General features: G+C 38.1%; 1 protein-coding gene across 1 annotated transcript in view; it reads right to left on the bottom strand.

Moving 5' to 3' along the window:
* agbl4 (AGBL carboxypeptidase 4) overlaps positions 1-12,502 on the bottom strand; it is a 479,295-nt gene that overhangs the window by 155,820 nt on the left and 310,973 nt on the right. The window contains exon 6 of the mRNA XM_047374823.1: positions 5,590-5,629. Within this exon, the coding sequence (XP_047230779.1) occupies positions 5,590-5,629 (40 nt within the window). The remainder of the gene's footprint in view (positions 1-5,589; positions 5,630-12,502) is intronic.

Here is a 12,502-nt window from a genome sequence, read left to right as displayed (position 1 = left end):
CTGGTGAGCCAATCAAGCATCAAGAGAGAGCACGACAGGTGTGGAGATGATGAGAAAAAAGGAAGAGAAGGAACGAAAACGTTTCCCTATCTGAGTCACTCTTCTTAAGGCAATGTGTGTTTGTAAGTCTGTTCACCTGCTACGAATAGTAATATAGCATCAGGTCAGAATAAAATATGTCTGCCAAGTTACGGATATAATATACTGCTCTTCAAGGCCGCACAACAACAGGCTGAAAAATGACCTGCAATCATTTATGCAGCACACACAGAGCTCTACAGCTATCAGAGGAAGGAGATTCTAAGAAAGAAATATTCAGCCTGTGCCGAGGGGGTAGACTGAAACCTGAATGATGCTGGCACAATGCCAACATTTCAAAGCATTTCAAATAAAGTAAAGCGTCAAGCAAGTAAGTCTATGGGAAGAAACTTGTGCCATCAGAAACTGAATTTCAATTGCTCTGACTGAATTTGTATTTGTGTAATTTGAAATTATATGCATTGGTTTGAAAATGAAATTCACTGAACTGAAAATTAATTTTATGGTTTGAAACTGAATTTTAAAATGTACTTCGTTGTATTAAAAATAAATTTTGACTACGTTTACTTTCAGGTCTGTAATTCAATTTCAGTTCCAAAATTCAGTTTTTTTGTGTCACACATCCAGGTCCTTGAGGATAGCCACAGATTAATCAAACACAGATTCATCGATTTATGTTTCACATCAGGTTAAACTTCCTTTACGGCATGTTGAGCTGGAGCAGTGCAGCTTGGCGGATGTCAATCAAGTCAAATGAGCATCTATAAAAAGCGTCATGTAAACAAATGATGGTCAAACAGTAACACTTATGCTACCTGTAGCTATTAGCTAAACATGCCGGGTAGCATAGTGTGCCGCCAGTGTTACGTTGGTCTGCGTTTCTCTTGCCCTTATCTCAGCGTAACGTCTGTTGCCTAGCAACCATGTTGTAAATCATAGCTGTGAAGCGAACAAATGGAGCCTGAAGGTTAATAACGCTGTCTCTACTGTGAAACACGGTTTTTATTTACCCTTTTCCATATTGCTGATGGCTTATAATGCTGTTTTGTTTTAAAATGTTATTGTTTTATGATCTTGTTCATTATTCAGCAATTTAAAATGTTGAAAATATTTTTTGTTTTCATAGATATAGAAATCTAACACTGGATAAAATACAATGATGACAAATACATTTTGTTTAATTTATTTGTAAAGCTTTCAACAACTTAAACACTAACATGTTAACTTTAGGAACAAAGTTTAAATCAGTTTATTTGCTGAGTATAATAATAATTGTTATTATTAATATAAATAAACCAAACATTAATATTAGATTTCATCTGACTGAATTATATCTGCGGGATTGAAAGCAATGTGCCGGGAGTCAGCTGTTCTCTCAGGGTTTAGCGCACCTCAACCACCCGGTCAGCTGACAGCTGGCGAGGCGAGCAGTTGCTGGGGCAGCGGACGAACACATCGGTGCATTTAAGCAATTTCTTGATAAACTGATCAGATATTTTAGGTTTACACAACTACATTCTCATCTAAAAACATTGTAAAAGTTCAGTTGTTTCACAGAATGCGCACTATATCCAAATTTAATTCACAGCTTTTCTGTCCTCCGGCCTTTGCCACTTCCGTTTGAACAATCTACTTCGACCCGCAATGAATCATGGGATTCATTTCCAGCAGTCTATGGGCAAGAGGCGGGGTACACCCTGGACAGGTCGCCAGTCCATCGCAGGGCAACACACATAACCATTCACACACCTGAGGGCAATTTTAGAGTGACCAATTAACCTAACAGGCATGTCTTTGGACTGTGGGAGGAAGCCTGTTCTAGAGCCTGGGCCCTGTGGCTAAGAAAGCTCCGTCTCCCCTGGTCCTGAGCAGAGTCCTGGGAACATCTAGGAGCTTCTGGTCTTGAGATCTTAGAGATCTACTGGGGGTGTGTGGATGTAAAAGCTCATTAAATTAAAGAGGGCCAGGCCATTTTGACATTTAGAAACTAAAAGCAAAATCTTAAAAACAATTATAAAAGAAAAGCAGCTAGTGGAGGGACTACAAAACTGAGGTGATATGATCATGTCGTTTTGTCTAGTCTCCAGTCTAGATGTAATAAAAGCATGGATAACCCTCTCAAGGGCATCATGAGGAAGGTAATCCTTGATTTTACTAATAAGCCTCATATGATAAAAGCTAGACTGGACTACTGCACTGACCTGTTTATTGAATTTAAAACTAAGTCGAGGATCACCCCAAGATCCCTAACAGACACACAGCCAGAAGAGCCCAGTGACCCAACAGTAGTGCTGCATCCTGTCAACAGGTCTGATTTATCAAACCTCTGTCTTTCAGTCATTCATCACTCTTGGTCCAACCAAGAGCTTGGTCATTGAGCCACGGCTCTGTGGATGCTATGCAGTGTTTGGTCTTGAAAGGAGCAATAACATCCAGAATACTTTAACAGACAGAAGTAAAATCATCCAATAGCAGATAAACATCTCTATCCATATGTCACTTCAGGTTAGGAAAATCAGAGTCTGTAAAAGCAGCTGAAAACTGAGAGGCTGTCTGATGAAAAATGATAAAAACATAAAATAGCAACAAACAAAACCAAAAAGCAGGCCTCAGACTGACAGACGGCGAGCCGCACATGGTGGCCCTATCTTGCCAGTTTTCAGCCTGTGGCATGTATAAAGTGCCTCTTCATAGAAGGTTATCCGAAATCCATCAACTCATATAAAATGATTTAGGATCCTTTAAAGTGTGGAGCGGATTCTTATTCGCCTTAGCTGGAAAATGCTTTGATCAGAACTACTTCTGATACCACTCACAACCTTTCTAAAGTACAGCAACCTCAAAATAGTAAATATACAGTTAAGCCCCAAATTAGTAAAACCCCAGGTATCTTTAGGTTTCAAATTATTGTCATTCAACAAAGAAGTTTGTTTCTCACGGGGTATCTCTCAAAAGATAACATATAAAGAAAATATCTATAGTTTTTAAGTTTAACAATTGCACGTCTTTCTGAATAACCAATGGAAAAATCTTTATTGGCATTACATAAATCTTATTGCCGAAAAACCCTTTGTCCATTTCCACTGGTATTTTCATTATTTATTTTTAGCGGTAATCTAAAAGCCACTCCAAAAAGTGTAATATTACCTTCAGCCACAAGAAACATGTTGATAAAATTTAAAGATGACCCAAAATCTAAATCTTTCAGAAGTATAAATTTTGGAACTGACTTTACCTCAATAAAAGACAAATAAGAGAAAAAAGAGAAAAAAATAAGAAACTGCTGTATACGTATCGTCCCATATTAAGATAAGAATTAAAACAAAATGTATCAAGGAAAAGACACTGTTACCGTGACCTGACAAAAGCTTGGAAATTACTCAGCCAGAAAAGGCCGAAAGGACTACCTATTCCTTTTTGAAGTGGCTAAAATCAGCTTTAAGCTACATTGGCATTTCACAGAAAGTTGCTTAATCAGACAACGTGTTTATTTATCCATCACATTAAGAGAAGGAAGTGTTTTGTTTTTTCTCCTTCTCACTTCACAATTGGAGATGACATTGTTTTGATCATCTTACAATCTCATATTTTCCCAAATCTCAGTTCCTCTGGTTGCCCTCTGTCAGACAGTCAAGGTCACAGCTGAGTGTTGCCTCTGCCCTGGACCTGAGGAACAGCTGCAACGTAAACGTGCTAAATTAACTGGGTCTCCATGAGCCTCACATATGCATTATTCTAATCAAAGCATATTAGATCATCCAGATACTTTAGACATATGGGTCTCGGTATCTTCCTCCCCGTTGCCATCTGTTTCTCTCCATTCCTCCTCACTCTCCATCTCAGTGGATCCCTCGCTCACACAGCTGCCTCTCTTAGAGACTGGCAATGATTTCTAACTGAGCAGCTACTTTGTGACACGTTCCCACTTCCAGTCAAACTTAAAGCACCATATGCATGCCCGACTACATGATGTTTCTGAGCACATGGAACACAGTATAAGCAACTTTCCAAAATACACGCTTTCATATAAAGCCTGTGTGTTGAATCTTAATGACATCCATTAACAGAGTACAGAGTAAATGATAATTTTTAAAAATATTTAGTAGTAAGTACAGTAAAGAATGTGTACATTTTAATTAGTCCACACAAAGGTTTATGTCTCCACATGTGTTGCTTATATCTGTCAGCATATCATAACTCAAAATGAATCTGTACCACTATTACAGCTGTAATGATTTATGTACGGCTTAGAAAACAAGATGAGGACAGGGACATTTCAAGAAATCAACAACACCTTTGGTATTTGTGAAGGTTTGTCAAAGAACTTTAGAGTTATGAGAGATGCACATCTGGATTTAGAAGCATCTTTTGCTTACAACTTAATGTATTTGTTCTGCTGACATGGTAGAGATCAGGAAGATGGTGAAAGGCTATAAACTACACAGCAACTTTTATTTTGCCTTTAAAGAAGCAGGTTCCACAAAATCCTTAGAGGTGCAACAAAACCGAGCAGATATTTGAGGACAGATTTGAGGAGGGTGCATGTGCCTCTACAAAAATGGAGCGGGTTTTCAACCATTATTTACTCGCTGTAAACAAAACACTGTTTGTTGGGGCAAATTCTTTTCCATACCATATTTACTTATAAGTATCATCGCCAAAATATTTTTAATCTACTCCAGGTTTATGGGTTAGTGACAGAGGTAAAAATGCATATGGAGTTGGAGGGAGGAATAAGCGATTTGTAAGCTTAAATCAGATCATTATGTTTTTGAATTTACTGTGAAGGTTATGAAAGTGAAAGTTAATTTTAACACAGGCTATACATCTATCAATTCAGACAGAGCCTAACAAATAAACATTTCTCTAAAGTTGAAATTCAAATCTTTTTGAATTATCTAGTTTAATATTAAGAGTTGTCTATCCGTTTGACCTAAAGATTTTAATGAAGATTTTATTTTATTTTTACATTAAACACGGTGTTTTAAATATGTAACCCAAATAACCCACATAAAGGAATTGATGGAAAGAAATAATTGAAAAACAATGCAATTGTTTCTTCTGACTGCACAAAAATTCATGCTGTGCGCATTGTGACTTTAAAAATCTGCGGTCTTTTTACATTTACGGCATCACAGCCACAGACAGCCTTCCTTAAAACAGGCTCAAAAAAACAGATCAGGAGGCATCAACTCAGCAGTGGTCCTGCTGCAAGGCTTTTGACAACAGAAGCAAAGCTGTCTCTGCTCTTACTCCTCTGTCGAACTGTGCAGATATGTGAACAAGGCACCCAGAAAACGGCATGTTCTTCCTTTTAACACCTCAAAGAGGGTCCCACAGTTTTGCTGGCACGTTGCATCATTTCAAATCAATATCAAACCAAGTTATCGAACAGAAAAAAACAATTTATAATGATTCCTAGCGTTGACCGATATTGAGCTTTCTTTTGGAATCATAGCAAATTATGTTCATTTGTGCGTCAAGGTGGTGCTGTGTTGGGTCAATTGCAGGTGACAGTGAAGCCACGGAAATAAAATCCCAGGAACTTACCAGAATTGGTGATGGTTAGCAAGTCCAGACGTCTTTGTTGCTGGAAGAAAAAAGATATATGTCACAAAACAGTTATCAGTAGCTTCATCAATTCTCACATTTTAGTCTTGCAGAAAGTATATTGATTTATCTCACATGTACAAAATTGATTTTCCCCTCTGAATAAAATTAGTAACAGTTGAGCAGCAGCTTAAAAGTGAGACATGGACTTAATGTGTAGTTTTATTTATAAAGCGCAGGTTATTCTGGCAGAATTGAGGACATTGAAAATAACTCTTATGAAAGATGATAAGAGGAAGGCTGCATGAGAAACCACACTCTAAATACCCTGTTAAGTAAATGGTACAACTGTTCCGATAGGTCTTGGTTTGTAAGGACTATTCCTCCATTATTGTGTTTGTGTGTTGAGCATCAGGACATATGGGGTTGTGTTTCGATAAAGTGTCCAATTTTACACCTGATCTCTCTTGCAGCTAAGGAGTCTGGAGAAAGTGTAAGGGTTTTACCCCCCTCTTTAACATGCGGCTAGCCCACATGCATACACACAACTGCACACGTGCACACAGATACTTGACTGCTGAGCACTGAAATAATAAACACCTCAAAACTCCTGAAATACCAGTCCCTTAGGTAAAAAGATCTTCACATCCAAGGAAAGGATGAAGGGTTTGTACCTATGCATATAGAGTGTTGGTAGAGCGTGTGTGACACACTATGGGTGGGTCAAAGTCAGTGCTAGCATTACGACTATAGATGTCATTAAAATTAAAGCACCGCTTTGACCATTTGAAAAGGGAGAGCAAAGAGATGTTCAGCACACCTGGATTCTTTTCTACATGAAGACAACTCTGCATCGTATTGGGAAATCCTTTGATAAAGCTGCTAAATACTTGTTTTAGTACTCAGCAGATGCTCTTATTCAAAAAGTGAGATTTACAATACATAGGGAAATGGATCCACTAAACAGCATATACACCTCCTTGGACAGTCTCCTCTCAACAACCACAAACTTAAATCCATTTTACTTGAATTTTGTGGGATATACCAACACATAGTAGCAGATAATTAAGAAGAGGGAGGGAAATGGGTCATGTTTTAATATTTTATTTTTGTATTTGGACGCCTTTTTTCTGATGCCACAAAATAAAATCTATTGCAACCAACTATTGCCTTCAGAAGTCACCTCGTCAGTAAATGGAATCCATCTGTTAGTCATTTAATCTCAGCATTGTTATGGAAAATTAAGTAAGTAGCTTTACTCCATCATATGTGATGTGATGAAAGTATTCACTCCCTCTTCCACCAGCTGCAGGTCTGATTTATGTTCGTGCAGCTGCACATGTACTCAGCTTAGTCTGTTCAGTCAGGCTTTATGGAGAAACACAGAGAAGGTTGAACGTCTGTTATGGTTGAACGTCCTGTTATTCTCACTCAATGTTCCTGTGAAAGTTGTACAACAAAGCCCATCTGATCTAACCTGAAGAATGTAGGGAGTTTTGGTGTCTGCTGTAAGAGGGCTTTGCACCCTGCCCAGTTAGAACGCACGTTGGACACACACCAGAATGTTTGCCTTGTATGCTGTTCTCATCTTGTAAGATTAATATAGCCGTTTGAGCGACGATCATCAATATCTTGTTTGGTAATTAAAATTTTTTAACCACAACATATAGCTGCCCTGTGAAGGCCTAAGAGTTTTGTTAGAGAACATTACTGAGCAAGCAGCAGCACCATGGACACCAGTGAACACAACAGACAGGTCAGGGATAAAGCTGTGCAGAGGTTCATAGCAGGGTTACATTATAAAACAAAATCCCAAGCTTTGGACATCCAACAGAGGACTGTTCAGTCCATCTGCTAAAAAAAGAAATAGCATGGCACAACTGTAAACCTACCAAGACATGACTGTCCACCTAAACTGATCAGCCTGACAAAGGAAGAATTAATCTGAAAAGCAGCAGGGAGGAGCTGCAGATCTCTGCAGCTCCTCCACAGCTCTCCACATGAGGGAGAATAAATCAGACACACACCCCAACAATCACTAGATGAGTGATGTGAGTAGGTAAGACTATAAATCTAACACTGTACGGCAGTCTGAACCCACCAGCCTCAACCGGTCTCTAGATTAGGTTTCAAAACCAAGTCTCATTTTCTTTCTTGTTGAAAATATGTGCCAGTCTATTACATACAATTTGAAAAAAATGCTTCACAAATTGTGGTTGTAAAATTAGAAATATGAAAAACATCAAGGGGTATGAATACTTTTGCAAGACTCTATCCATATATTCCTAAACATAAAAATTAAATTTCCAATAACATCCATCTTAAATGGGTCATTAACTATATGGGAATGGACACCAGTGTCACTCTCAAGGGGTGAAAGAGGTATGGAGGCTTAGACCAGTGCCCACGTAGCAGCAGAGGTCAGTGTACACCAGTGGCGGATGCTGGTCTTTCAAGGAGGGGAAGCTCAATTTCAAGATCGCTGATTCACTCATTTCGCTGTCAATCAAAAAGTGATTCAGCCTCAGACATCATGTAGAAGCTGAGTGTCCGGGCCAGCCGAGGCCAGCCCACTGCCCCATAGATCCCCAGAGACGCTGAGCGTCCGATGGGCGGGACAAAGCCCAGCATTTTTCCTTCGCTATTTAACTCACTGTTTAAAGCACTGTGAAGCTGCAGGAATGAGTGAGAGGAAAGGCGCGTCGTTACCAGTAATAAGAAGCTGATACTGAACAAAAGTTGAGCAGGTGTTGCCTTTACAAATTGGTGTTTGATAAAAGTGAAGATATTCTAGTCGATATGCATTTAAATGAAGGGATTGTACATGATTTTAAAGGGTGGGGTTGAAAAGTAAATTAGGTTAGATAGACAAACCGCTAAGTGGATAGATAAACTAATTGACTGACAGATAAAGTAAAGAAGTTTGTTTTTGGTCAGTGATTTCTTCGTTGTAATAATGTTCTTTGGCAATACATTTTATACCAGTGGAACGCCTGTTTATTTCCCATGAAATGGTGCTACTTTTGTAAGGAAAATGTGTGATTTAAGCACCAGGGTTGAGTCCCTGGGTTACACCCATGAAAAACTTGACAAATCCCTACCATTACACATCCTCAACCATACCTAACACTGGGCATGTATATACACCAGGGGACTTACAGAGTTAATGTTTCCTGACACATTTAAAAACTGAAAGCTACATTCAGAAAAATGCTTATGTTATATTTATTTTATGGGTCACAACTAATTTTAGCAACAATGATTTTCTACAAGAAAAAACATTTCCTGACTTGAGATAGGGATTTTTTTTTAACCTACTTAATAAATGAACTCATTAAAGGTTGAGGTTTTCTAAAGATTTTAGACTGAGATTACACTATCGTAATAAAAACTGATTCACTGGCTTATTACACTATGTTTACGATGGTAAGTATATATTGTTGTCACTTGAGTGGTATACAAGAGGTGAAATCATTGAATAACCAAAGTATTCTTCTCTAAACATATTTTATTATACCCTAAGTGCAAAATTATCTAATAAATATTTATCAGCTGTCATTCATTCATTAAAGAGCCTCTATTAAAGTCGAAATAAAATGGCAATAAACATGTTCAGACTATTTCATATGACATAAAAATAATTTCTACCAAGACAAACATTAATGTTTAACATCATAATTTAAATATTTGTTTAATAGTAGGAACATTATGTTATGGCAAAGTTAACTTTGTGTTTAAGCTAAAGCAAATGCTTGGATGTAGACTAATTTAAGGAGAAAACGATAAATTACAGGGAAAATCTGATGTGACCTGTTAAAACTTTATTTAATTAGGTTGATTAAACAATCACTCAGACATTTCCGTACCCTCTACTTATTCTACAAATTTCAGCAAGTGAAACAGTGGCACACCGACTCCTAATTTCATCAACACAGATATAAGCAAAAAGATAATGAACACACCTGCAGATGATTCAAACTTAAACCGTCCTCCAAGTCAACACCTTGTTTCTAACACTTTCTTCCACATGGACATACCAACAGACACATTCGAACTGTCACACGGTGTATAAACCAGCAAATGAAAAGTGTGAGCGGAGTTTACTCTGGCAGTTCCCAAACAAAGATAATGAATCTGTGAGAGAGAATTACAACACATTACCACAACTTTCTCTTCCTGCTGCTTTTGTTAGTCCCAAAATGGATAAGGTGCTTAGTGTTTCTTATGGAAGGAGACACTCTCACACATGGTGAGAGAGAGAGAGAGAGGGAAAAGGGGGAAGAATCTGACTCAGACCGAATAATATTAGGAAAAAGCTTTTCAGAGCAGAAAATAGGATTGAATTAATCTTTATCGAACACAGCTAACAGCTGAGGAATCCCATACTGGGTGAAGTCAGCCTAGCTCCACTTCCCTCAACATACACTGCAACAGATTACAGAAAATACAAAGAACCTCAGTTGCTATATGAATGACAATCCTGTAACCCTTTAAGCTCCACTGTCTTTCACAGCCTTGAGGTAAGTTTTCAGAAGCAACAAATTTGACATGCATTTTATTTTTATGACTGACAGCTCCACAGACTACTGTAACTGAGGACACTCAACCCGGGTGTGAACTTTGAGCTACACAACTGTCTTTTTTGCAAGTCAGCATAAATGGCCTCGTAGCAAAGCAAACTCAACGCAATATTGGGAAAGAAAACACGAGTCCATAATAACACTACGTCATTTGCAATGTTTTTCCATAATTGGTCTTTTGGTTACCTAAAAAAAACAAACAATATTTCTGTATTCAAAGTTTAAAATAGAAATACAAATTGTATAAAACATTCAGACCCAACAGAACATAAAAACAAAATACCATCAAATAAAAAAATAATGGCAATCATTTCTGACTACATGACTACATAACTGGTTCTTCTTAAAGAAACTGATTCAGGTTTAGTTTTACAGGTAAAGAGTTTTCCATGATGATATCCTCATAAAGACAAGGCTGTTTGTTCTGAAGATGTTTTACATCATGCCAACTTACAATTGTCACTGTTTGCTCCACTAGTTACTGAATGGCTCTGAGAGGGACCAAAAGGTCACTAAGAACTTACGAAGATGATCCAGAGACTTTATCTCTTGTTCCAATTTTCCTCTTAGATTAAAGTTAGGCATTATAACCTAGACTTAGTGCATATAATCTTTCTTTTTGTCTTTTGAGTTACCTCTTGGTAACTCTTAGATATTTACTCAGATTAAATATTGTAGATCTAAGTGTTGTTTCCTGGTCACAAAGGAGATCACAAAACTAGCTTGGGAACATTTAGCTTTAACCTTCCTCCACTCTTATTTGACTGACCTGTTATTGAATTTGGACAGAACCTGTATAGAAATCTGGCAGACTAAGATTATTAGGAGTCAAAATCTATCTGCCCAAAATCCAGAGATGCTTCCAACGAGTGAATTCTGATTGGACCTACCAGTTAAAGTGCCATCAGGTAAGAAAACAAGAATACAGATGAGAGTCAAAGGTGAAAAGCACCCAGCTGTTACTGTTTTCTAGCCAGCTATTATGCAGTCCGAGGACACAGAAAACCAAGTGAATGAAGTCACAAACACACCCGCAATGGGTGCAGAGTAACAGCAGAGCAAAATTACATTTTTTTCTAGACATAAAATCTGAGCAGAAAGTTTGGATCAGTGCTTCTATTCCTGGATGTTTTAAGAGTGCAGCTCACAATGAAGCTCAATCTTTACCTACACAACTGGAAAAGGTGGAGCTTTGCAAAGATTTCCAACCAATGGAAAATTTATATTGTGGCTAAAAAGACAGAACACAATGTTTCTCTATTAATGCTTTTATCTGATTCTATGATTATACGTTTCAATAAGTCTCTCTAGAATATAAGCAGAATAAATGTTCTGTTCAGCAAATTGTTATCTAATATGAATCTGACAACCGCCACCCCTTTAAAGAAATCCATACTGTTTAAATCAGTATACATATGGTAATTAAATGAACCAATCTGCAAATGAGACAGCAGACTGTCCCACCATCCTAACTGGAGTGAAAGCAGGAAAATGAGGAAAGAGCCAAATGGAGTGTCAGAGGTGGATAAAACCATTAATGCACTAAATCCCTGCTTTATGACTAAATTAAATATTCATACACAATCTAGCCCAAAACCATTTGCCAACTTTTCCTACAGAATTTACTTTTCATATTTGGTGATTATTATCTGACACACATGAAAGAGACTGAGGAAGAATAAGGACAGAGGATGCAGAAAACTGTCTGGGACAAAAAGGAGGAGCAATAAAATGCAGACGACATGCTCGACAAGCTCATTTAAAATTAATTCTAAGTCAATATGACTAAATTACATTGCAGCAAGAACTATTGGGCGGCTTTCTAAGTTAACACCTCGACTCCCCCCAAAAAAATTATGTGTGTGTAAATACACTCACCAGCCACTTTATTAGGTACACCTGTCGTACAACTGCTCGTTAACACATTTCTAATCAGCCAATCACATGGCAGCAACTCAATGCATTTAGGCATGTAGACATGGTCAACACGATCTGCTGCAGTTCAAACCGAGCATCAGAATGTGGAACAAAGGTGATTTAAGTGACTTTGAACGTGGCATGGTTGTTGGTGCTAGACGGACTGCAGTATTTCAGAAACTGCTGATCTACTGGGATTTTCCCGCAGGTTTTACAGAGAATGTTCCGAAAAAGAGAAAATATCCAGTGAGCCGCAGTTCTGTGGGCGCAAATGCCTTGTTGATGCTAGAGGTCAGAGGAGAATGGGCCGACTGATTCAAGCTGATAGAAGAGCAACTTTGACTGAAATAACCACTCGTTACAACCGAGGTATGCAGCAAAGCATTTGTGAAGCCACAACACGCACAACCTTGAGG

This window comes from Girardinichthys multiradiatus, chromosome 9 (genome assembly GCF_021462225.1).
Source record: "Girardinichthys multiradiatus isolate DD_20200921_A chromosome 9, DD_fGirMul_XY1, whole genome shotgun sequence".
Classification (NCBI taxonomy): domain Eukaryota; kingdom Metazoa; phylum Chordata; class Actinopteri; order Cyprinodontiformes; family Goodeidae; genus Girardinichthys; species Girardinichthys multiradiatus.
Note: the sequence above shows the minus strand (reverse complement) of the source record. Positions and strands in the feature narration are given on the sequence as shown.